This window comes from Arachis ipaensis, chromosome B3, assembly GCF_059453495.1.
Source record: "Arachis ipaensis isolate K30076 ecotype BB chromosome B3, ASM5945349v1, whole genome shotgun sequence".
Taxonomy (NCBI): domain Eukaryota; kingdom Viridiplantae; phylum Streptophyta; class Magnoliopsida; order Fabales; family Fabaceae; genus Arachis; species Arachis ipaensis.
This window is the reverse complement of record NC_142438.1, coordinates 45,442,015-45,469,978: the sequence shown is the minus strand read 5'-3', so window position 1 is coordinate 45,469,978 and position 27,964 is coordinate 45,442,015. Positions and strand designations below refer to the sequence as shown.

The 27,964-nt window shown below is 34.3% G+C and overlaps 1 protein-coding gene and 1 pseudogene across 1 annotated transcript; both read left to right on the top strand.

The window, feature by feature from the left end:
• The first annotated feature begins 228 nt into the window (after nt 1–228).
• On the top strand, nt 229–20,691 carry LOC107633053 (palmitoyl-acyl carrier protein thioesterase, chloroplastic-like; annotated as a pseudogene).
• Nucleotides 20,692–23,906: 3,215 nt separating this feature from the next.
• Nucleotides 23,907–26,323, top strand: LOC107633055 (protein FAR1-RELATED SEQUENCE 5-like). Its single transcript, XM_016336690.1, has 6 exons — nt 23,907–24,098; nt 24,224–24,369; nt 24,456–24,547; nt 25,133–25,437; nt 25,484–26,020; nt 26,192–26,323. Exons 1-6 carry the CDS (start codon nt 23,907–23,909, stop codon nt 26,321–26,323), a joined length of 1,404 nt encoding a protein of 467 aa, XP_016192176.1.
• The last annotated feature ends 1,641 nt before the right edge of the window (nt 26,324–27,964 follow it).

The following is a 27,964-nucleotide window of genomic DNA, read 5'->3' as shown; positions in this document are numbered from 1 at the left end:
ATATTTAATTTTGATGATTTAATTGTACAAAATATTTTGTACGTTGTCATTTAATTAAATTTTTTTAGGATGATTATTTACATTTTGTGAGTAGAGAATTATCTTTGCTGATATAGTAATATTTAGTTAGATTTATGCGCAAAACGTGTTTATATTAATGAATTCTTGATTATCTTTTGCTTAACATGCATTAATACATTACATATATGTTTATTTGTAGAAATCATTATGGCAGCACTGGTTACTGCTGCTTCAGCGTGTTCCTTTTACAATAATGTTATGTTACTATCACAAAACTATGGTATAAAAGGCATCAAACGTGACACTAGCCTAGGACAAGGACAAGGACTTGGAGTGAAGCGTTGTGCTTGTTGTGGTGGCTTACAAATTAAGGCAAATGCCCAAAATTATAATGCTGATGATAAGATTTCCAAAGCTGTTAGCACATCTTCTGTTCGTCAAAACTTTACCATCAGATCATATGAACTTGATGCTAATGGAATCGCATCTATTGAGACTTTGATGAACTATTTTCAGGTTTGAACTTACTCATCACTATTATTCTTAACCGACTTCTTGAAAATAAATTAAGGCATGGTTAATAAAGTAAACAAATTTGATCTCAATTCTATATTCCTGAAACTCGTAATCTTTGTTATTATATTATTTTACAAAGCACATAAATAAAAAATATATAATTCGTGTAAAATCTACATTAATAGATTTACTCAAATATATTGACATCCAATCTTAATAGTAGAGTGGTAGCTTAGAGCCAAATTAAAGGCTTGTACATAAATATTGTTCTTCCCTACACTACTCTTTCTTTTCTACCTTTTGGGTACATATATACTTCTAAATTCTCATACATAATAAGGTTGTGTTTGTTTTTGAGAATATGACAAGATAAGACACTGAAAATAAAATATAAAGAATAGAGACACAAAATTTTGTGTTCTTATATCCTATTTATTTGATGATAAACTAGAACAAATTATAAAAATCTAATGTATTTTCATTTTTTTAGTCAAAAAATTTGAGACGGAAATTATAATTATAAAAAATTAACAAGAATAATAAAAGAAAAAATGAAAAATAAGTTGTATTCTTTGTTAGTGTCTTCATGTCTTTGCTGTCAGGATGGACATAAAATACACTAATTCAGGACACATTATCTCTGTCTATGTCTCCGTCAAACACAATTTTGTATCTCTGTGTTTCTGTCTCAGTGTCCTGTCTCTGTAAATAAATACAGCCTAAAATACGAGAAAATTTGTATATAATTTTTTTTAAAATATTATTTATCATATAAAAAAATATTTTATTAACTCTAAGGGTTAAAACTATGATTTTTCTTATTTTAGTATAACATATTTACTATCTTAGTTAATTTCAACTTATTATTTATTTTTTAAAATTCTTTACCAAAAACGCATACGGCCAACTTTTATATTAATCCACGTCAACCAATTTTTTTAATAGTCAAAATTTTCTTTTTAAGCCTTACTTTTTGGAAAGTTTAGAATTTAAATTTAAAAAATTTAAAATTTAAAATTTAGAATTCAGAATTCAAATTTAAAAATAATCTATGCACGATGGTAGTTGTCAAAACGTAACTACTAGCGGTGACAGGCCATTAGAGATGTTAGAAGGAAAAAGAATAAAGATGTAAGAGAAAAGAGATTATGGATATAGAGATTAGAGAATATTTAAAAAAAAAAGTTGGTTTAAATTAATTAACTACCAAATATTAACTCTCTTAGCTTAGAATATTTTTTTCCTTTCAAATCTCACAAGTTCTGCATACACATTTCTCAAATCCAATTTTCTTTATTGCACAATAATATTGTTATTTTATACTCTCAATTATTTGTTTCATAGAGTGCTGTGGTTAATATCTTCAAGACAGTTGGAACCATCTATGATGTCTTTGGTTCCACAAAAGAAATGATCAAAAGAAACTTAATATGGGTTACTATTGAGATGCAGGTTGTGACTTATCGTTATCCTACTTGGTAAGTCTCGCTATATATTTGTTTTTTGGTAAGCTTTTTTAAATTAAAAAATTAACGAAATAAAACTTATATAAGCATAGCATTAGTAAGTCTTGGCTTTTATAGTTTTATTATTCTTTTAATTTAGAGTTTGCGTTCATAAAATTCTTTTTCATTTAAAATATTATTTTTCAATAATTTAATTAATGTTAAATTATATTATTTAACTATTGAAAATGAAAATGATGCAGGGATGATGTAGTTGAAGTGGAAGCTTGGTTATCTCCAGCAGGAAAGAATCCTGTGCGCTTCAATTGGATTTTACGAGATTTCAGAACAAATGAAGTCTTGATCAAGGCTTCCAGGTACAATATAATTCCATCTTTTTTAATTTAAATATATTTTCTTCCTCACTTAGCTAGCTTGTTCTGCTTCCAACAATAATAAGCAACTCAAATAAATAGAGAAATACTAGAATTTATTATTTTCTATTATTATTTTTAGCTATTAATTTAAATTTTTTTAGTTTATATTTTTAAATATTAATAATTAATTTATAATAAAAAATAATAAATTATAATAATCATCTAGCATTCTTTCAAATGAATATATAATAAATATTAGAAATTAAATGCTTTGATTATGTGTTTTATTCATTTTATTATAATGAATTCTATGGTGTAAAAAAAGAAAATCTTTTACACATGTATTAATATGTTGTCAAAATATATTATTGACAAGTGTCTAAAGTGAGAAAGACTGAAGATAATTTCTGAGCATGATCAGCAAACTACAGTATTTGTTGTTCCCTTATGCACGCGTTTTACCCTGCTAAATTTATAAACCTCATTAAACTATATTTCATTAGTGCTAATGTGACATCAAGTTGGACCTTGATTAAGGATGATTTTTTTTGTTTTTGTAGAATTGTGCAGATTATGGGTCAGGCCAGTTGAGTTTGACTGGGCTTCTTGTATTCTTATTTTGGACTAGAGTGAAACTTTCTATGAATATTATTGTATATTTGTATGTACAGAAATTTTTTATTTTAGACTATGAGACATATAGGGTAATGGTCTTTGAATTTTTTGTTATGTAATGTAAGAATCCTTTCTCAGCATCAATGGAGTTATTTGTCCATTGTTAGCGTTAGAAGTGACAGCAGGAGTAAGAATGAATTAGAAAATTGGTTAAGTTTGTCCGATCGGATGTAATTTGTGGACCTTGATCCTATTCCCAAAAAAAAAAAAAAATACAAAAAAACATATTCCAAAATAATTTATGAATAGTGTTACAATATTTTAGTGTATAATAATAATAGTAATAATAATAATAATCATCGGTCATGATAATTTTATTTACGGCATATGTTTATTTATTTTTATAATAATAAATAGGAATAAAATTAAAAAATTAACAATAATATTTAAAATAATAAAAATAATATGGATAATAATAATGTTAGAAGATAATAATAATAATAGCAGTAAGAATAATATAACAAAAATAATAATTATAGTAAATTACCAACAACTATTACTACTACTAGTCAAAGGTATAAAGTTTATGAGTTATAGTTTAATGTAGGATTAGAATATAGAATTAATTGTTTATATAATTTATAATGTTACGATATATATGTTATGATTTAAGGTACTTAATCTAAGTGTTTGAGCTTTAATATTTAGGAGTTAAAGTAAATAGTTTAGAGTTATTTTCTTTTTCTCGAAGATAGTAGGTTATATTTCATTAATTATTAAAAAATAAAATATAAAGATGTCCAAAAGTAGGACAGCGTAATAAAAGGTGGGGATTTTCCAATAACACTACATTGAAGGCATTCATTCAACGATGCGTGGTCGAAAAACGAAGAAAAATCTTAAAGAAAAAAGAATGATAAATCAAATTGAATGGAACTAAGAGTTTGCCTCATGGAGGTGACGACCTAAACTGGGAGTTCTTTGGATTTCACGGAGTAACTTGACAGAGCTTGCTACAATGGCAGACGGCATTGAAGTAGAACCTTCAAAAATTAACTAGTTGCGAGCTTTCCAGCAGTTCCAGTAAATGATGGCAAGCAATTGAGGATTACGGTCAGCATTCTTCAACGGGTTAAGCATCTCTGTTGATGCAGTCCACCATGTCCAAAAGTCATTAGGACTCTGAGGGGGAAGACAGTCACGAAGATAACTCTGAGACCATACATCTTTAATTCTAGAGCAATCGATCAAACAATGAGTGACTGTTTCTGTTGCTTCATCACAGCAGGGGAATATTAGTGATATAGATGGGATGCGGTGATGAATCTGAGCAAGCACCGGAAGTCGGTCATGGAGAGCTTTCCAGATAAATAGCTTAATTTTATGAGGCAAGTTCAACTTCCATAGATCAATCCACGGCTTTTTCTGCTGCATATAATTAGGGCAAAGCTCCAGAGGCGGATGGTAAAATAAATAGCCAATTCTGTAACATGAAGCTGTATCATATTGCTTGGATTTGTTCAAATCCCATTGCAATTTGTTCCTACTCTGCTGAATTTTAACTGACAAAATCCTGTTTGCAACGTCTTGGGGAAATAATTGTTGAATGAAATTCTGATTCCAATTCCTGTCTTCAGTAATTAGATCTTTAACTCTTGGAACTAACTCAGAAATATCCTGTCTATTTGGCATGTCAGAAATCATTAAAGGATACGGAGGAGGTAGCCAAGGATCCTCAAAGGTTCGGATATTCTCTCCAGTACCCACAGCCCAATTAAGACCTTTTTCAACAATCTTTCGGCCTTCCAGTATGCTCCTCCATCCCCAAGAAGGTAAGACTCCAATTTCTGCCGTTATAGCATTACCATTGCTAAAGTATTTACCTCTTAGGATTTTGGATAATAGGGAAGTAGGCTGTATTACGAGTCGCCAAAACTGTTTGCCTAAAAGCGCCAGATTTTGGATTCTGAGATCTTTAAATCCAAGGCCTCCTTCTCTTCGTGGGCGAGTCATAGTGTCCCAGCTAATCCAAGTCATCCGCCTTTCAGAACCTTTTTGTCCCCACCAGAACTGAGAAAGTAGATAGTGAATTTCCGAAATTAAACCATCAGGCAACTTGAAGCAAGACAATGTATAAATAGGAATAGCTTCTCCCACTGCCTTAAGCAATACGTGTCTACCACCTGACGATAGAAGATTGCACTTCCACCCTTGGATTTTTTTTCCAAACCTTTTCTTTGATCATACTAAAAGTAGCTTTTTTCGATTTAGAGACTGTAGACGACAAACCAAGGTATTTATCCTGAGCCCAATATGATCAATATTCATAGAGTTAGCCAGTAGTGTACGAGTAGTGGAGGAGTGTTGTGGCTAAAGAATACAGCAGATTTATTAAGATTTATCCTCTGGCCACTGATGTTTTCATAAGAATTCAATAAATGCAGGATATTTGAACATGCTTCAAGATTAGCTTTACAGAATAAGATGGAATCATCAGCAAAGAGGAGGTGGTTGACCTTGGGACATTGCCTATGTATCTGAAGACCCTGAATTAGTCTGTTTTGTTCTATCTTGTGTAGCAAGAAGGAGAGACCTTTTGCACAGAAAAGAAAAAGATAGGGAGATAAAGGATCTCCTTGTCGAATACCTCTATTTGGTTTGAAGAAACCATAGGGTTGTCCTTCTACAATAACAGAATAAGAAACAGTTGTCACTAATTCTCAAATCCACATGATCCACCGGGAGTCAAAACCAAACTTCTCCAATATAAACCAAAGAAAGTGCCATTCCACCCTATCATATGCCTTACTCATATCTAATTTTAGCGCCATTTCATTTCGAGTCCCCTTTTTTTGTTCTTCAAGTAATGCATACACTCGTGAGCAATTAGGATATTATCAGAGATTAATCTGCCTTTAATAAAAGCACTTTGCGTAGGGCTAATTAGCCTATTCATCATACCCTGAAGTCTATGTACAAATACTTTAGAGATAATCTTGTAAAAGACTGAGGATAGGCTTATTGGTCTTACTTGAGTCATATCTTTAGCATTAGAAATCTTGGGAATAAGACAGATCTGAGTGTGGTTAAAACCCTTCAAAATTCTGCCCCCCTGAAAAGAAGCTCTTAACTGCTCGAAACACATCACCACTAAGTATGTTCCAGAAGCTTTGAAAAAATTTTGCTGTCATACCATAATCTCCTGGAGCACTTTGAGGGTGAATGCTAAATGTTGCACGTTTCACTTCCTCCATAGTCACTGGTCTTTGAAGCCTACGGTTCATGTGAGCTGTAACCTTAGGTTCAAAATCAGTAAACAGAGGTTCAAGGTTCTCATGACAAGTGGAGGAAAAGATGTCCTTGAAATAAAATTCAGCCACAGAAGCAATACCAGCATTTGAAGTAGCCACTTCACCATCACTGCCAGTTAGTTGCCAAATTTTATTCCTTCGGGTTCGATTTCTAAATTTCTGATGGAAGAAAGCTGTATTCTGATAACCGGATTTGAGCCATTTGACTCTAGACTTATCTTTCCAATAAGATTCCTCATTTTGCAATGCTCTTTCAAGTTTGTCCTCTATTTCTGAAATGATTTCGCCTCCATGAATTCCTGCTAAACGAAGTTCCTCTAATTCAGCCTGTAGTAAATCAATCTCCACCTTCGAATTAGATTTGTGTTCTTGCTGCCATCTGACAATCTTATGCCGACAACGCTTTATTTTTTGAGTTAGGATATACATGGCTAAACCATCAATCTATTCGTGCCAAACCTCTCTAACAATCTGCCTTATTTCATCATTGGAACACCATCTTTCTTGGAATTTGAATCGACGTTTAGATCTCTCAGTTCTCGGATTAGAGTCTAAGAGAAGAGGGGAGTGATTTGACCCTTATTCTGACAGTCTAAGAACCGTTGCATTGGGATAGAGTTGCCGCCAATAAACTCCTACCAGGAATCGGTCCAATCTTTCCTGTATCAACTCATCACCCCTTTGTCTATTCGACCAAGTGAATGGTCTTCCGACCATACCAATATCAATCAGAGAATTATCATCAGTAAAACTGTTAAAGGTTTCAATAGAAGAAGGAGATTTAGTACCCTCACCTGCTTTCTCTAATTGATTAGAAATGACATTAAAATCACCCATTAACACAACCTTACCATCGAACTGTTGGGTGACTGAAGTTAATTCAGCAAACTGAGCCATTCTATGTTGATCATTTGAAATGAGATAAACACCTAGAACACCATAGGGATCATTAGAACCAGCTGTCAGAATTGATGCCGCAATGAAGAATCTACCATGCTGTTAAATCTGAACAGTGCAACCATCCCTCCATTCCATTGCCAAACCCCTGATAATCCATCCTGATCCACAATAAACCATTCCTTGAAACTACAAGATCTTAGTTTTCCTTCAACTTGTCGAGATTGATTTTTTGTTTCACAAATAAAACCAACCTCGGGGGAGTAGGATTTGCAAATCCCTTTAAGATTGTGGATTGTCAGGGGTCTCCCCAAACCCCGACAATTCTATGAGAGCAGTTTCATATTTCTTTGGGTGCCACTTGAGGGTTCTGAGTCTCTGATTTGTTGCTCATGGTGTAGAGAAAATCAGAATTGGTATTTAATGATTCCAGAGAGAAATAAGATATATGGAATGAGTGAATTAGAAAACAGAATAAATTAAAAGAGGAATGAATTGGGAGAGAAAACGAAAATTAGGAAACTAAGTGGGAAAGAAATTAAGAGAAGAAATTAGAAGAAGATGGAACAGACTTTGACAAAGAAAAGACAAAGAAAGGTGTAACCATGGAGGCGATGTAGTAAAACCCTAACAAAGCGTGAACAAACTCATAAGGCGCTAGATGAGGAGTACGTACTGACAAACCCCATTTGTAGGGTTTATCTTGTATTGATTTTTGGGGATTTTATCACCTTTTACCCATATTTATTCAAGAAATAGCATGGTTTTGTATATTCTCCTTTAATTGTGCTTGAATGTGAAAACATGCTTTTTAGGACTCAAAATAGCTAAATTTAATTCACCTTGATTCTATTAGATGCCTTGATATGTTGTTAAGTGATTTAAGGTTTAGGAGGCAAAGATTGGATCAAGGGAATGAAGAAAGAAAGCATGAAAAGTTGGAGAACTCATGAAGAAATGGAAGAACCGGAAAGCTGTCAAGCCGATCTCTTCGCACTTAATCGACCATAACTTGAGCTACAGAGGTCCAAATGATGCGGTTCCAGTTGGGTTGGAAAGCTAACATCCGGGGCTTCGAAACGATATAAGATTTGCCATAGTTGCTACACGTATGGTGGCGCGCACGCGCAAAGTACGCGCATGCGCCGTTGCTGCCACCTAGTTCACTTAAAGCAAAACGTGGCCAACGAATTCTAAAGCCTTGTGGGCCCAATCCAACTCATTTCTGATGCTATTTAAACCAAGGAGTGAAGAGGGAAACATGTGTTAGTTACCAATTAGTTTAGTTTAGCTTTGTAGTTAGTTTCTAGAGAGAGAAGCTCTCTCTTCTCTCTAGGATTAGGATTAGATTAGTTCTTAGATCTAGATCTATTTCCTCTTATTCTCTCTTCTAATTTTCGTTCCTCTCCTCTATTGCACTTGTAGGATTCTTCTTCTAATGTAATTCCTTTGTTTGTAGTTTGTGAATTCTCTTTTGTAGATCTACATTTCTCCTTCAATGCAATTGGTAAGTTCTTTGTTGTTTCATGATTGATTTAGTTTTCTATTGTGGACCTCTTGCCTTTGTAGTTAGATCTCTCTTTAATTCTTGCAAATTTATGTGTTCACTTGTATTGCACTCTATGTTTTTGATGAAATGTCTCTTATAGCTATTAGTTAGATTTTGTTCCTCTTGGCCTAGGTAGAGTAATTAGTGACACTTGAGTTATCTAATTCCTTTGTTGATTGATAATTGGAGAGATTGCTAATTGGTTTGGAGTGCACTAAAGCTAGTCTTTCCTTGGGAGTTGGCTAGGACTTGTGGCTCAAGTCAATTCATCCACTTGACTTTCCTTTCTTTAGTAAGGGTTAACTAAGTGGTAGCAATGAACAATTCTCATCACAATTGAGAAGGATAACTAGGATAGGACTTCTAGTTCTCATATCTTGCCAAGAGCTTTGTTAGTTGTTAGTTTATTTTCTTTGCCATTTATATTTCTTGTCCAAAAGCTTAAAAACCCCAAATATAATTCACAACCAATAACAAGACACTTTATTGTAATTCCTAGGGAGAACGACCCGAGGTCCAATACTTCGGTTTATAAATTTTAGGGGTTTGTTTTAGTGACAAACAACTTTTTGTATGAAAGGATTAGTGATTGGTTTATAAACTATACTTACAACGAGATTTCATTTGTGAAATTCTAAACCGTCAAAAATCCATTCATCAAAATGGCGCCGTTGCCGGGGAATTGCAATGGTGTTATGTTATTGGTTATTATACATATGTGAATAGTGTGAATGTCTTGTTTTTTTGCTTTGTTTACTATTTGTAGAATTTTGTTTCCCTTATTTTCTGTTAGCTTTTGATTTTTGTTTTCTCTTTTCACCATGAATTCTCATTTTGGCTATGAGTGTGATTACAATTATGTTGTAGGTGATGGGAGCTACAATGAAGATGTGTGTCAAGGATGGGATAACCAAAGGTGGGAGGAGCCATATGCTTATGATCAATCCTCTTGGCAACAACCTCCACTAATGCACTATGAAGAAGAGCCATTCTATGATGCATATCAATCCAATGGCTATGGTGAATCTCCTTGTGACTTTCAAGAACCACCACCATATGCCTATGAGTCATATCCTCAACATGAACCTCAACCACACTCACAAGCCTATTTTCAACAAACACCTCCATATGACCATGATCCTTACCTACCATACCAACCTCCTTTTGAACCATATGAGCCATACATGGAACCACAATTCCAAGATTACTACTCCCAAGAACCACTTCAATACACACCACCACCTCACCAAGAAGAACCACCTTCCTATAATGAACCCTTTCTCCAAGACAATGAACCTTCTTATCCACTCCAACCTCTAATGGATGGAACCCTTGGTGTTCTTCTTCAAGGACATGAGGAGATGACAAGGGATGTGCAACAATTCATGACCGCCTTGGATGCGGTGGTAAACCGGTTAGCATCCCAACTTTTGGACACTCAAGGAACTCCCATGGCTCAAGAAGAGCATAGCATGAAGGAGAGATTGAAAACTCCGGTGGAAAAGGAGGAATGCCACTTTGTATTAGAACAATTGGAGGAGCCTATGATCATTAAAGAAGAGGAAGAAGTGGTTGAAGACCTAGGAGATGCGGAACCTCCATGGGAAGCTAAAATCATAGAAAATCCATCCAAGAAGATTGAATTTGATGTCGAGGAGGAAAGTGCACAACCTCCAAAACAATTTTTGAATGAAGACTTGGAAAGAATGAAGCAAGAATTGAGTTCCCTTGGTGATGAAGATCATGCATCCAACCATCTTGGTGGTGAATCCTTTGAATTTGAAGAACCTTCTCCCAATGAGATAGAAAGCAATGTGGAGGTAGATTTCTCTCAACCTCCCATTTATGATTTGAGTGATGAGGAAGAGTTAGATGAAATTGATGAACAAAGGATTGGAAGTGAAGAAGCTTATGAAGAGGTGGAGATTAATAAGGAAGAACACAAGGGAGTAAAGCTTGCTAGCACGTTGGAGATACCTCTCCCCAAGCCACCACCATCCATTCTTTCATTCAAGTGGGTAAATTCCTTATACTCAAGCTTTATTATTCCCCTTGAATATGGTTTGCTTGAGACGGATGGTCAACTTAGACATATTTGTGGCTTTAAAAGCAAAAAGGAAATGGCTAGTGGTTGGAAACATTATTCTAGGCTCATTATGGTTGCATGTTCAAAGCTTAATTGCACGGTTTGGTATAGAGCTAGATTGTTTGGGTCTAGGAGAATGTTTGGTCACTTTATTGAGAATTCTAAGGTCATGCCACCCAAATGGAATAATGATAATCAACTTGAAGACGGGTGTGGAAATAAGATATGGGATCCGGGAATATATGAGGATCAATTTTGGGAGCCCATGGTTTGTGAAGAACTCCATCAAGGCTTGAAGATATTAAAATTGAAGAATGGAGCTTATTGGAGATTCAAGCATTGGTGGATGTTCAAGGATAGCTTTAAGCACAAGCCACCTTGAGAGGAGCTCCCCATAAGTCCAACTTAAGGACAATAAACAAAAGTGCTAGGTGGGAGACAACCCACCATGGTAAAATCCTTTCATTTTCTCTTTTGTATATATTGGTAGAATTAGTTTAATTTCATATTTTGTTTAGTTAGTTAAGTATGTTTGGTAGTTTAAGTATGTTAAATAAGGTTTTATGGTGTTTTGGTAGCTGTTTGGAGGTTTGGAATGCTTGGATTGGTGCAAAAACATAGAAAAATTTTTTGAAAAACAGAGCACCATCCGCGCGCGCGCGTACATGGCGCGTACGCGCACTTCCAGCATTTTCGACCATCCACGCGCGCGCGCCATGCGTGCGCACGCGCGGATTGAGAAGTTCCAACCTCCATACATTTTCCAGAGAGTTGTGCCTGCGCCGCGCCAACGTTGTGCCTCTGGCACAAACCCTACTTGCGCACACGCGCACATGACGCGTACGCGCCACTCTCGAAATAAGCCAACGACGCGCGCGCGCCATGTGTGCGTACGCGCGGATTTCTTTCTCCCATCCACTTTTCTTTTCTTCTCCTCTTTCCAATTCTTTCCTTCTCCTTTCTTCTTCCCTTCTCCTACCCCTCATCCAACACTTCCAAACACCATGGATAACCATTTATTTTAGTTAGTTAATTAGTTAGTTGGTTAGTTGATTAGCTAGTTTTAGTTTAGTTTTCATTTTATTTTCTCTCTTTTCATTATAAGTGTTGGAGTATTGACTTTGTTTACTATACATTGCTATATCCCTTATTGCCTAAATGCTATTTTAGCATGAATGTTTTTAGATAATCTTTTTTGGATTCTATGATTGAGGTTATATTTTGTTACTTGGTTTTGAGTTCTTCATGCTTACCTTTTGAAAAATACCAAGTGATGAGAATTGTCTTCGAGCTTATAACTCTTTTGAATTGCATGTTGTAGCTAGCCACCATGTGATTTGGATCCTTTTCCCTTGATTAGGCAATCTCTTGATGGATAATGTTGAGCATTTACCTTAATGCATTGTATTTCATGATTATATCCATCCATATGTTTGACTTGAATGCTTTCATGCTTCTCTAATGCTTGTCTTACCTTACAAGCTTACTTAAAGCATCTCAAGCACACTAGGATAAGTGAAGTGCATGCTTCTTTTGTGACATAGCTTTTATGCTAATGTGTATTCTAAACCGCGCAATTTAGAATTCACACACCTAATATTTCTTAATGTCACACTAATTCACTCACCTCATTCTAGTGATTTACCTCATTCCAACAATGTATACTTCCCTACTTTTATATCTTCTCATCTTATGGTGTTATATTTTTGTTTTTCATAACGAATGCACCACAAGCAACCATGGAAGCGGAAGAAAGAACACATAGCAATCCGGAGAGTCGCCGTACCCCCTTGCTCATCTTTGAGTGCACCGAGGACGGTGCAAACTTTTAAGTGTGGGGAGGTCGTCCGACCGGTCGGCGATTTTGGGTGACAAATTTCTAATCCCAACACTTTTGCATTTCATTTTAGGTTTTTTGGATTTTTGTTGCATTTTCTTATTTTTGCATATATATACACAATAAGCTTAGTCAAAATAATGAAATTTTCCAAGGATTTCTATCTATAGGGCACCAATTGATTTGAGTGGAAAACTTTTCATAGAACTTGCTTGAATTATATATTTTGTGGAACATGATTTATGAGCCAAGAACACAAGCTTGTGAGATTTGAGCCTAACGGTGTGGTTACATCTTATAACCACTTATTTTTCCTTCTTGTGTGCATTATTCTCTTTCTATGATTGTAATCTTTGATTTGCTTGATTCTTTATGTCCATTATTTTGTGTATTCATGCATTTATGTGATTGAGGCCATCATTTCATTTAGCTCACTTACCCAAATAGCCTACCTTTTATCTTCCTTTGTTAGCCAAATTTGAGCCTACGCTTAACCCATTTATTCTTTAATTTAGCACATTACTAGCCTTAAAGCGAAAAACAATAAATGTCCTTAATTTGGATCTTTGATTAGCTTAGGCTAGTGTGTGTGAGTATCATTCAAGTGTGGGAACCTTGGGACATTGGGTGAATAAAAGGGTAGTTTTGTAATGTTATTGGAAATATTGAGAATTGGGTACATGCTCATGTATTGATTAAATGTATAAACCTTATGCATTGGTACTCTTGTATATAGTTTGAAAGAAAGAAAAAATAAGAAAAACAAAAAAAAAATATATGAAAAGTATAAAAAAAATGGAAAAAGAAAGAAAACGAAAAAGAAAGAAATAAAAAAGGGGACAAAATGTCCCAAGGTGAAGCTCAATAAGATCAATGCATATGAGTTGTGAAATGAAAAGAAAATGCATGAGTATGTGAAAAAGTGAGAAAATGGGTAGTTAGGTTAGAACTTAATTGTATAGGATGTCATAGGTTAGGTGGGAAGTTTAAGCTTATCAAAGATTCAAATTTCAAGCTCACTTGACCAAATATGCATCCTACCTTGACCCTAGCCCCATTACAACCAATGAAAAGACCTCATGATACTTGTATGCATGCATGAAATAAATGTTGATTGTTAGAAGAAAAACAAATCTTGGAAAGCATGAAATAGAGGAGAATTGAGTGAATCAACCCTAAACACTTGAGCGAATAGAGTGCAAACACATCCGGTGAGGGTTTGATGCTCAATTACATGTTTTCACCTATGATCATCATTCTTCATGCAAGTTTGTAAAAATATTTAATAACTCAATTCAATTGTGGATTAGACTTGCTAGTCCTTAGCCCTTGTGCATATATGTTTCTTGGGAATTGATTTATTTTGACCAAGCACTTGCATTCATTTAGATAGTTGCATATAGGTAGATTGCATTTAGTTAGTTTCCATTGAATAAATGCCATACCCTTACTTCATTCTTGGTTTAAGCATGAGGACATGCTTGGTTTAAGTGTGGGGAGGTTGACAAACCCCATTTGTAGGGTTTATCTTGTATTGATTTTTGGGGATTTTATCACCTTTTACCCATATTTATTCAAGAAATAGCATGGTTTTGTATATTCTCCTTTAATTGTGCTTGAATGTGAAAACATGCTTTTTAGGACTCAAAATAGCTAAATTTAATTCACCTTGATTCTATTAGATGCCTTGATATGTTGTTAAGTGATTTAAGGTTTAGGAGGCAAAGATTGGATCAAGGGAATGAAGAAAGAAAGCATGAAAAGTTGGAGAACTCATGAAGAAATGGAAGAACCGGAAAGCTGTCAAGCCGATCTCTTCGCACTTAATCGACCATAACTTGAGCTACAGAGGTCCAAATGATGCGGTTCCAGTTGGGTTGGAAAGCTAACATCCGGGGCTTCGAAACGATATAAGATTTGCCATAGTTGCTACACGTATGGTGGCGCGCACGCGCAAAGTACGCGCATGCGCCGTTGCTGCCACCTAGTTCACTTAAAGCAAAACGTGGCCAACGAATTCTAAAGCCTTGTGGGCCCAATCCAACTCATTTCTGATGCTATTTAACCCAAGGAGTGAAGAGGGAAACATGTGTTAGTTACCAATTAGTTTAGTTTAGCTTTGTAGTTAGTTTCTAGAGAGAGAAGCTCTCTCTTCTCTCTAGGATTAGGATTAGATTAGTTCTTAGATCTAGATCTATTTCCTCTTATTCTCTCTTCTAATTTTCGTTCCTCTCCTCTATTGCACTTGTAGGATTCTTCTTCTAATGTAATTCCTTTGTTTGTAGTTTGTGAATTCTCTTTTGTAGATCTACATTTCTCCTTCAATGCAATTGGTAAGTTCTTTGTTGTTTCATGATTGATTTAGTTTTCTATTGTGGACCTCTTGCCTTTGTAGTTAGATCTCTCTTTAATTCTTGCAAATTTATGTGTTCACTTGTATTGCACTCTATGTTTTTGATGAAATGTCTCTTATAGCTATTAGTTAGATTTTGTTCCTCTTGGCCTAGGTAGAGTAATTAGTGACACTTGAGTTATCTAATTCCTTTGTTGATTGATAATTGGAGAGATTGCTAATTGGTTTGGAGTGCACTAAAGCTAGTCTTTCCTTGGGAGTTGGCTAGGACTTGTGGCTCAAGTCAATTCATCCACTTGACTTTCCTTTCTTTAGTAAGGGTTAACTAAGTGGTAGCAATGAACAATTCTCATCACAATTGAGAAGGATAACTAGGATAGGACTTCTAGTTCTCATATCTTGCCAAGAGCTTTGTTAGTTGTTAGTTTATTTTCTTTGCCATTTATATTTCTTGTCCAAAAGCTTAAAAACCCCAAATATAATTCATAACCAATAACAAGACACTTTATTGTAATTCCTAGGGAGAACGACCCGAGGTCCAATACTTCGGTTTATAAATTTTAGGGGTTTGTTTTAGTGACAAACAACTTTTTGTATGAAAGGATTAGTGATTGGTTTAGAAACTATACTTGCAACGAGATTTCATTTGTGAAATTCTAAACCGTCAAAAATTCATTCATCACGTACTCCCGCATTAATTATTTAGTGCTTTTTTATTAGTTTAGAGTTGTTTGATAATGAAATAAGATTAACGGTATATAATAGAATAGGATATACACAGTATATTTAGAGTTAAAAATTTTTTATTTATAGTTTAAGATTTAAGAGTTAATCTTTGTAATATATATTTTATTATTTATGACTTATAACTTAGTGTTTAGATTTTAGGGTTGAGTTTTAGAGTTTAATTAAAGATTGGTGAACAAAGATAAATCATTTAACGTTTAGGGTTGAATTTTAAAAGTTTAATTAGAGGTTGATAAAAAAGGTAAATATTATTGCTAATTTTTTAATTTTATTAATATTTATTATTATGAAAATAAACAAACATATACCGTAAATAAATTATTATGACCGATGATTATTATTATTACTATTATTATCATTATAAATAAATTATTATTATTATTATTATTATTATTATTATTATTATTATTATTATTATTATTATACGTTAACATCATATATTAAAATATTGTAACACTACCCATAAATTATCTTCAAATATATTTCTTTGTATTTATTTTGGGGGTTTTAACTTTTTTTTATTAGTTTTTGGGTCAAACTTTTTTTGTATTTTTTTTTTTGGAATAGGGTTAAGCTCCACAAATTGGATCTGACCCGACAGATCTAACCAATCTCCTAATCCGTTTTCATTTTTACTGCCACCTCTAACGCAACAATGGACAAATAACTCCATTGATACTGAAAAAGGATTTTTACAATACATAACAAAAAATCCAAAGACCATTATCTATATATCTCATAGTCTAAAATAAAAAATTTCTGTACATACAATAAAATTTATAAATAGGGCCTCATTCTTGTTTAAAACAAGAATACGAGAAGCCTAATCAAATTCAACTGGTTTGACCCATAATTTATACGATTTTACAAAATACAAAAAAATCATCCTTAACTAAGGTCCAGCCTAATGTCACATTAGCACTAATGAAATATAGTTCCATCAAGTTTATAAATTAAGTAGGGCACGTGCATAAGGAAACAACAAATACTATAGTTTGCTGATCATGTCCAGAAATTATTTTCAGTCTTTTTCATTCTAGATACTTGTCAATAATATATTTTGACAACACATTAATACATGTGCAGAAGATTCTCTTTTTCTACACCATAAAATTCATCTTTTATTAGATATGCTTTGTGTCTTGTGCAACAGAGTCCTAACTCTTACTCTTATATATGTACATTCGAATGTGCATGTACATATAGTTACTTGTTGGAATTTTCTTAAGTTCCATTTTACACATGGTTTACACACACAAAATTAAAAAGTCTGTAACATATGAAATAGGGTAAAATGTACGATTAAACTAAATCTAATTTAATATTATACAATTCAACCAAACTTAAAAACGTTACATGAATCTCCCAAATGCACGTTTCTATATAAATCGAATGAGTGTCATTCGATTTACCAATTTTCATAATAAATCGAAGTTGTCCAATTCAAATATCAAGAAATTGCAAATTAAAGCAGCTTGAGTCGATTTATGTATGCATGTCACGTCCCTTAGTAAATTGAATCACATTGATTCGATTTATTCATGGATGTAATGCTCCTAGTAATTTGAAACAAACTGTTTCGATTTACCCTTAGTTTTGTTCCTATATAATTCGAATGGGGCTGATTTGAATTACTATGCATTCATAAATCAAACTATGCAAATTCGATTTAGTGTGAGGTCAACCTATATAAATATGATATGAATGTGAATTCCTTATGAGAATGAAACACAATGACTAGTGAGAATAGTTTTTTAGTTTTGGTGCACTATAGAAGGCCCATTAAGAAAAAAAACATGTTTTGAAAATAAGTTTACTGATAAGGATCCCCTTAGTGTTTTCCTGAAACGTTCAACGAGTTTTGCTGAGTTCCTGAATTCTATAATCCAGACATTGGGGTTGCAAGGCGTGAAACGGATTGAGAAGTTATTCTATAAATTCCGATTTTAGTTTTGCGGGATGATGTGAAATACGATTCGTTTGTCATAGGGAGTGATGATGATTTGCAAGTTCTGTTCCATTGTCATCGTCATCATCACCGAATGTGAAGGCGAGTATCGGACTTGTCGCCAAATAATTGAGTCCCCAAAAGTATCATGATATAGGCCCGGGCATACCTCCTAATAGTGATGCCATCGGCGCCATCAGGAAGCTCTCCGAATGGGTCCTACATCCAACTGCATCTCCCCCATGCTGGGCGACCACCCTCGATGTATCACTCAAACTCTGTCAGGCATCCACTGACGTAATGTCCAACGATTGGCAGTCCTAACTGGTACATCACGTCCTCCAGTGTAATCGTGCATTACTCAAACGACATATGAAACGTGTGTGTCTCTGGACGCCATCGCTCCACGAATGCACTCACCAACGGCTCATCCCACCTAAACCAAGTCTCGTTCAGCCTCGTAAGATGGTATAAACCGGTCATTTGCAAGTACGGAATGATCTTCTCGTCCAAGCGCATATCCTGCTGCCGTCTCATGCTCGTGATACATCGGTAGAGCTGTATAAACAAAATAACAAATTGTGTATTATAATCACATCAAAAAATATTTCTATAACAATATTAAGTAATGCATATGTTAATGCGAAGAATGTCATAAATGCAACCAAATAAGATTACGGGTTCAAACACAAAATAACATCATATATTCATTAAACTGGGCCTAATAAAATAAGTTTATTATTAATAAAAAAATTGATTTAATATTCAAGATCGCACAATGTTGGATCACAAACAAGTTCATTGGGTGCAATATTGTCGTCACATGATTTCTGACTAAAACATAGCAGTTCACTACTAATGGTTTTAATAATAACAATCCAAACCCCAACATAGACTTCAATCACTACTTTCACTCTAACTAAGTTTCACTATCTATTATCTTCACTATTCATATTCTTCTAATTATTTGTAATCACTATTTAAATTAAAACTTGTCTCGTCAAACCTCTAGAAACTAATAAGTCATTAATCTAACCACTCTATCTAGTTTAAAAATTGTAAATTATGACTAGCGTTCTAAGAAACAAAAAAAAAAAAAGAAAATTAAACATCTAATCTTATTTTCTTAAAAAAATGTATGCACTAACCTCTTCATTGATGACACTAGCAATATGGGCAACTCCGTCCAAACGATAAAACGATTCGGGTTATCCTCCATTAGCAGCGTATCTGAATGTTGGAATGTTTGGGTTGAGGTTTCTCTGGAATTTAGTGGGTTAGAATTTGTGAAATGTAGTTCGAATAAGCTCAACTTGAACTCTTTTTTTATAGGGAAAACACAAGTAAATCGACTCAACTCAAGTCGAAATACCATGGGCACCATTGTGTATAATTTGAATCAGTTCCATTCGAATTATATAGAAACAAAACTAGGAGTAAATCAAAATAGTTTGTTTCGAATTACTAGGGACGTTACATGCATGCATAAATAGAATTACATTGGAATAAATGTGATTCGATTTATTAGGGGACGTGACATGCATGCATAAATCGACACATGCTACAACGATTTGCATTTTTCTTGGCAATTCGAATTGGGCAACTTCGATGTACTACATAAATTGGCAAATCGAATGACACTCATTCAATTTATATAGAAATGTGCATTTGGGAGATCCATATAACATTTTCAGGTTTGCCAATTTTGAATTATTCTTTTTAATAATGATGGCTTTTTTTTTTTAGGTTTTGAGTAATTTTTTAATAGTTTTAATTTATATGTTTTTTTCCTAAGTTTCGGGTGTGTTTTTTTTATAAGTTTTGGATATTTTTTTTTTTATGTTTTAAATGTTTCTTCTTTTTAGGTTTGTATGATTCTTTTTAATAGTTTTAGACTTTTTTTCTTAATTTTTGCCATTTTTTGGATATTTTTTTCTTATGTTTTGGAAAATATTATAAAAAATATTTGAAATCTCTAAAATTTAAACATCTAAAATCTAAAAAAGTATTGTTTGTTTTCATTTATTTTTTAAAGTACATTCCCAAAAAAAAAATTTGACCTCTAAAATTTAAACATCCGAAACCTAGGTATCAAAATAATGCCTTCGTTTTCAATAGTTTATTTTCATTTACTTTTAATTATACATTCTTAAAAAAACACTCGAAATCTCTAAAATTTAAACATTTGAAAGTCAGGAATAAGAACTATCCAAAATTATCTTTTGATTTTGATAATGCCTCTATAGTGTTTGTGTCATCATGAACAAATTGACAAGAAAATTGTCAAGAATACCAGAAGAAGTTCGACGAGAGATCTGTTTTGTAAATTCCACTCTAATTCTAGAAGATGGCTACAAAATCTTACCTAAACTTGATGATACTACAGCAGATTATATTTGTAGTAGTCTAAAAGTATGTAACTCTTCTTATTCATAATTAATTATCGATTTTCTAGTTAATTAAATATTATATGAAGTGACTAATTAATAACGTGTCTATATTAATAAATATTTAGCCAAGATGGAGTGATATTGATGTAAATCTTCATGTCAATAACGTGAAGTACATTGGTTGGATTTTGGAGGTAATTTATTCCCCTTTACGATCACAAGCATGCATATTATATCAATTAATTGGGTTCATTTGATACAATTACATACATGGGATTTTTTAATTAATTTATTGATTTTCTTTCAATGATGCAAGAGTATTCCACGATTAATGTTAATGAATTATGAGTTATCTTGCATGACTTTGAAATTCAAGAAGGAGTGTGGCATAGACAGTAAACTACAGTCTCTAGTTGCGATTTGTAGTGATGTCGACGACGACAACAACAATAACAATAATGATGATGATGTTGAGTACAATCATGTGCTTCGATTTGAAGATGGTGTTGAGATTGAGGGGAAGGACTAAGTGGAGACCCAAACCTGCTAACAACTTTTACATTTCTAATCATGTACCAGAAGCTTCCATTGACGATTGATAATTGGGAGTTACATTAGTCCCTATATATGCGGGCCTGTATGTGGTATTACAGTGATGTTAGGGAGACAAAAAAAATCAGAACTTGTTTTATTTAATATTTATTAATTGTCGCAACAATTAATAAATATTAAATAAGACAAGTTATAACCATTTTTAACTAATTTTTTTTGGTTATCAAATATTTTTGATGGTAATATATATATATATATATATATATATATATATATATATATATATATAATGTTAACTTTATTTTTTGAATTTTATTTTATCAGTCAGTTTGTTCTTTAATTTGCCTTTTTACAATGACTAGTTAAGTTCTCACTTTCAATTAAAAGCAGGAATTCTATTAGTTCTTGCACAAACTTCTATTCACAACTGTTATTTATTTGTGTAATAAACTAATGATAATATGAGTATTTAAGTGGTATTTTTACTGCTTGATGTTGTTGACACCTTCAAATTGTGATGATCATATAGTAGGCGTCGGAAAATAATTCATTAGACTTAGTTAAATCAAAATTGTTAGACACCAATCAAATCACATGAACTAATTATAAATATTAAATTGATCACAATGAATTGAAAAAAGTTTAGTTAATATATATTCTCAAGAAGTGTGATAATATAAAATTATTATTAGTAAAAAATTTTAATTTTTTTAAAATATATTCTCAAGACATATGATAATTTATTTTAAGAAAACTCGAGGTAAGACCATGAATTAGTGTTCTATGAATTAGAATAGAAAAGAGAAAGTGTGCATATAGGAAAAATTTGAGTGAAGAATGAAAAGGAAAACTTGCAACTCAAGGAATTATATTGTAGGAGAATTATGAAATGTACATAGCTAGCTTCTACTCTATTCAATGCACACTTAATATATACTACTGCAGAAGCTATCCAAGGATCTTAGCTAACTAACTTAGGGGTGAGCACGGGTAGCGGGTACTCAATTACCCGTCCGAATCCGAACCGAACCAATTAAATCGGTTCTGAAACTAAATTGATGGTTTTTGTTAGTGATTGGTTCGGGTATCGATTTTGGAGGTGCAGAATCCGAACCAACCCACGAACCCGATCATATATTAATTAAATAAAAAAATAAAAAAATATATATGGCTTTTCCATTAGACAATGATTATTCATTATTAATATGTTTGGATTTTAATGAGTTTAGTTTTTAATGTATTTGGTGTTTAACATGTTTGGATTATTTCTATTGACGTTACGTGTTTATTGTACTTATTGAATTTTTAAGATAAAAATCTGATTTTTTTTTAATGAATTTCAAAGTCATCGGGTACCCAATTACCCGAATCGAACCAATCTGTTCTTAATCGGTTTGGTTTGGTTTGGGTATATATACAAAAAAAATGCAAATCCGAACCAAACCAAACCAATTACATTTTGATCAATTTGGTTCTAATTTTACCATAAACCCAAACCAAACCGACCCGTGCTCACCCCTAAACTAACTAATCAGCAGTAATAACAATACTAACTAATCAAGACTCTTACAAGAACAAGAATTATCATTCAATAATCTTTGATCTTGGTTTGTTTATTATCCTCTACAATTTTTAATAAAAAAATTTAATTTATAATTTTAGCATGTACTTTTAGAATACAAATGAGCTAAACCTAAATAAAAAAAGTGTTCGCGTCAATTAACTATTACGAGTAACATTTAATTGCTCCCATAACCATTACATAGGAAAAGTATATGGACCAACTCTTAACCAGTCAATAATTGAATAACTTAATTAATTATAATTTCTTAATTACTTTTATTCTTTTTTAATTCAAAATATTTGTTATTAATTATTTTTTATGCCAAAATAAATTTTTGAATGATACGTTCCAAAATCTGCGACGGGGATCACGGAAGTGAATCAAGGCTCCCGATTCTTCACCCTCTCTCCTTCTCGGCGGCTACGGTGCATCGGTTCTCTCTTCCTAGTATCAAAGGTGCCAACCTCCTCCATCCAACCATCCAAGCGGCGCTCCCTTCTCGGTACTCCTCGATCTGTGCCGCCATTAGCGGTGTTACGTTTGACCGTCGTGCATGTTGTTTTCGATTGCGGTGTAACCTTTTCATCTTCTGCTCATCGATTGCCACCATTCTCTCCATCAAATCATTCACTTTAAATCTCCCTCGTTGCTTCTTCCCGGTGTGTGCCACCATTGACGGTGACATTCGTGATCGTGGTTCAAGTTGTGTTCCTGACTCGATAACCGGAACTCCCAAAAGACTATCACACCAAGTGTTTCCTTCATAAAGAAGCTGCTGTCGCGGTGCAAGGCTTCCAGAAGAGAGCATCGTCCATGGAGTTTTCAATCCCGGAAGGCGGATCGAATAGCACATTGATCAATTCAACCCAAGGCGATGAAGAATTGAGTGTGGGTAAAGTTGTTATTCAAGAGCAAAAAGGGTCTAAGGTATGTTTCATAGGCTGGTCTTGCATTGTAGGTAATTTTATGACAATGTGTTATGTGAATGTTTCTTATTCATGCTAATTAGATATTTTTTAAGTTTATTTATTTGGAAAATTCTGGTACACTGATATATTTAGTTGAGATATTATTAAAGTATGCTAGGAATTGCTATTAAAGAATTACCCAGCATGTTCTGATCCTAAGAATTGCTATTATTAAAGTATGCTTGACTCTCATATGTGTTTGCAATATTTTTTTGATATTTTTTATTGGAGTCATTCATTATATAGTAAGGATCTTAAGTTGATAAAAGTTTTTTCCGATGTCTTTAATTGAAGGTCGACGAAATTACCGATGTCATTGTGACTAGAAAGGATGAGTTGGACTCGAGACACGAGATTTGAATTATTCCTTATTGTTTGTTATCGTGTTATAGTGACTGTGTTAATGCTAGTTTTAATTTGTATTTGGTTTTGTGTATTGACGTTACAGTTGCCAGATCATAGTACGGTCAGTGAAGAAGAAATCCCAGTCATAGGAATGAGTTTTAGTTCGTTACTTCTGGCTCAGACTCTTCATGCAAATTATGCAAAAAAAGTTGGGTTCGTGACTAAAATCAGAAACACAAATTTTGACAAAATGTGGAAGGAATCAAAGATACCGATTAATCAATCTATTCACTACACGTTAGAAGGTTATTGAGAGTCTCTAGTGAAAGCAACAACTCAGGCAAACATAATTACAGGTACGAGATGCAAAGAAAGGATGTATATCATGCTGGACAAGGAGAAGGAAAGTTGGGTTATGTCTAGATTAGAATTGAGGCATTCTCACCCCTGTTCGGCCAAGAAAGCTGTCCACTATCATGAGTACAAGGAGTTGACCATGCATGCTAAGTGCGTCATTACGGATAACAATGAGGCTGGCATAAGACCCAACAAGACATATCTAGCACTGGCAAACAAGGTTGGTGGGTCTTCAAACTTGAGTTTTTCAGAAAAGGATGTCAGAAATTATATCACAAGCAAACTCCGATGTGCTGATGACAATTAGACTTTAAGGGGATGATGAATTATTTCGTTCGAATGAAGGAGATCAATCCCAACTTCTTTTATGCCATAGATGTTGACGATGCTAATAAATTCAGGAGCACACTTTGGGTAGATGCAAGGTGCAGGGCTTCGTATGAATATTACGGAGATGTGGTGTCGTTCGACACCACTTACATAAGAAACAGGTCTGTATACTTATTGGTGAATTGCAAAAGTAGTTATCTTTTAAATTTGTTTTTCTGTCTCTCATTTGTTGTTGGTGTTTTCGCAGGCATGGTCTACCGTTTGCATCCTTTGTCGGTGTAAACCACCATGGGAAGTCTACTCTTCTTGGTTGTGCTTTACTTGGGAGCGAGGAGACCGGTAATTTTGAGTGGGTGTTCACACAATGGGTGAGATTCATCGGGACTACGCCAAGGGGGATCATCACTAACTAGTGCAAAGCCATGGCCGGTACTATTAGGAAGGTCCTACCGGATACTGTCCACTTATGGTGCATCTAGCACATAATGAAGAAGTTACAATTCAAGCTCGGAGGTTATACTAGGTACGGAGAATTGATTGCTAAGATGAATCACATTGTGTGGAATTCTCCTTCTGTTGACTCTTTTGAAGTTGATTGGGCTGTATTCATCAAAGAATTTGACCTAGGCCAGAACAAATGGTTAGCAAGTCCGTTATCGTTAACTTAACTCCCATCTATTGGTTGCATATTGCCTATTTATTCACTGTTGGTAGTTCTTTAGATTTGATTCGGTTGTTGTGTTTTTTTAGAAGTGTAGTCGATTTTTCTATTTTACCTAGTCAGTGGATGTTCTTTTCAATACACAAATAGATGGTCTTTCTCATAGTAAAGTTGGATGTTTTTTTATTTGTTGTATCAGTCCTTTAGAAGTGGTCATCATGTTGTGTCTAAGCGACACTCTTATGCTTTGTTTTCTTATGTAGACTTGTATGCGAATCAAAGGAAGTGGGTTCCAATATTCTTCAAGAGTGAATTTTGGGCCAGTATGTGGAGTACACAGCGGAGTGAAAGTATGCACGTATTTTACGGTGGGTTTCTGCATTGCAAGAGTGGGTTGGTTCAGTTTGTGAATGAATACGACAATGTGCTTGGAAACAATGAGCAAAAGGAGCTGGAAGATGATGTTGCGGACTTGAAAGGAGTCATCCCATGCATAGGGAGCACATGCATTGAGAGAGAGTTTCAGCAGAAATACACCAGTAATATGTTCAGGATCCTTCAGCTAGAGGTAAGAAAAAAAAACCGATTGCGTGGTTCGGTCAACAGAACAACAGGGTGATTCAATTTCTGTTAAAGTGGACGAGCAGAAGGTATTTTGGGAGAAGGCTGTCTACCACACTTTCACAGTAGAGTTTGACCCATTGGGTCAAAAGGTTCGGTGTGAGTGCAACAAGTTTGAATCCCCTGGTATATTATGTTGCCACACCTTTGCTGTGTGGTCATACTATAGAGTTGGCACAGTACCGAGCTGCTATGTTCTTCCTCGATGGAGTAAGAACGTCATCCGCAAGCACACTTATATTAAGAGTATCCATGATGTGGCTCGGACCGATGAAAGCCACAACCTGTTCAGGCGTTTGTGTTCAGAGTTCTATAACGTTGCTCAGGAGTTTGTTGCTTGTGATGAGGAAGCAGCCATCTTGTGGTCTGCCCTTTGGGACGCAAAGTCCAAGATGACTGATTACCGTGCCAGCATGCGTTCCACTACTTTTGCTGCGACTCAGAATACCATCCCACACAGAGCGCAGGCGGTGTTGTTGTACATGACATACAGGGACCCTCAAGAGTTAAGACTAAAGGACGGCCGAAGAGTAAGAGACTTGGAGCAGAGTTGGACAAGTCAATTAAGAAATAGATGCAAAAAGGAAGAGAAAATCGCATCCGGTATGTGCTAGAAGTGAGGTATATTTCAATTTTTTTTGTTGGAATGGTGTTGTTGATTCATCTATGCTGTTTTGTTTTTTGTGTTGTGCATTTTGTAGGATGTTGTTGACCTTCATACAGATAATGATCATGATGGTTCTGTAACTAAAAGATTTGAGGATTCTACTACTTGGAATGCATCAGATGGTTGCGGATTCATGTCCCTGTTGAACTCTTTTAGGCATAGATAGTTATCTTTTCGTTTTGGTTGTTCATTTTTTGGTGTGGGTGATTTTTCATACTTAGATAGATTTCGTGGTTCTTTAGACACAACTGAATAAACTCTGACTATTTTTGCTTTGTCACTTGCATTGATACTGTTATGACGTATTCAGTAAAAGAAATAATAGCACAACTGTGGTTATCTTTTATCTAATTATTAATTATTATAGTGACAAGACTGTTATTGTTTTAAGATCACAAAGTGTCACTTATTTGTTGGCAAAATACAAATAGATTACATCCGTCATGAAACCTGCTGAAGAACAAAATATCTAAAAAAACAAAAGGCATTCACTTTTCAATGAGGTACACGCATTCACGAATGCTTAACACAGGAAACAAAGAAACCGTTCCCTAAACCATCCAATTCGCAATGAAAAAAATATCACAATGCCTATCAGAAGCACCATCCACTTAAAAACTTGGTTAAAGTCACCGGTGCCAACACAAACGAACCTGCCGAGTCTTCTGATTACGACAGAAGGCCGTGCAATGCTTAAAGTACCGGCAACTTCACAATTTTAGCAATAGAAAACAAGGATAAAAAAATAAATAAACTTTCATTTAGTTAACACCATGCTACTTAATGGAAAGAAGTGCCACTTATATGTAGTCATAAACAAATGGGGTATATACACCGATCAGAGTAGACTAACTAGTATAATAAGGCAATGCATTGCTTAATGAACTAGAGAAATCCACAATTTGAGAACAAATTACTTGACAATCGCAAATTCTTAACACATGAAACCTGCTGAGTAATAGCTAAGAAAACAAAAGCCATTCGCTTCTAAGTGAAGTACACGCATCCGCAAATGCGTTGCACGTGATAACTCGGAAAACATATCAAGAACCATCCAATTCTCAAAGAAAAGAAACATCCTAATGCATATTAGAAGCACCATTCACGTAAAAGTTTGGATAAAGTCACCAACAACTTCACAATTTCAGCAATAGAAAATCAAAAACTGCAGTGGAACAGGATTTCTCAGGCTCACACGGAACTGATATAAGGCAAAAAATGCCATATAAATGTCCACAAATCTAAAACAGGGAAACTATATAAATAGTACGGCAAGTACACGTTTTCATGATTTTTACCTTGGCATCTATCTTCTTCCATTGTCTTCCCCCTTGCTTGGCTTTCTCATGGGTAACCCCACAAGCTGCAGCATGGTCTTCGTGCTTGGTGCTGTGAAGGATGATCTCACTGCCTTAGTCTTGTTTCTTTGTTGGTTGCGGTACACAAGATGGCTGTCAAATGCATCTAGAGCCTTTCCTATGACTGAATTATGCGAACCCATCACTATGTCTAGTATAATTTCCTTCTGAAATTCCTGCAGAATGCTCTGAATGGCAAAATCGTGTGTGAGAGGGAAATTTTGGTAGCATGAAAGAAATAGATCAGAAAGAGGTGTAACTTAATTGTGATAGGATTTTTAAATTCACCTTGTCCCAAAATTGCAAGGGTTTATCTAGACTCCAATACTGCATGAACTTGATCACGTATACACCACAATCACAGCTACATGTATAAATAGAAATATTACTTTTAACCATGGGACTAGGTATCATTATTAAGTGAATTGCTAGTAAACTTATTAATAGGC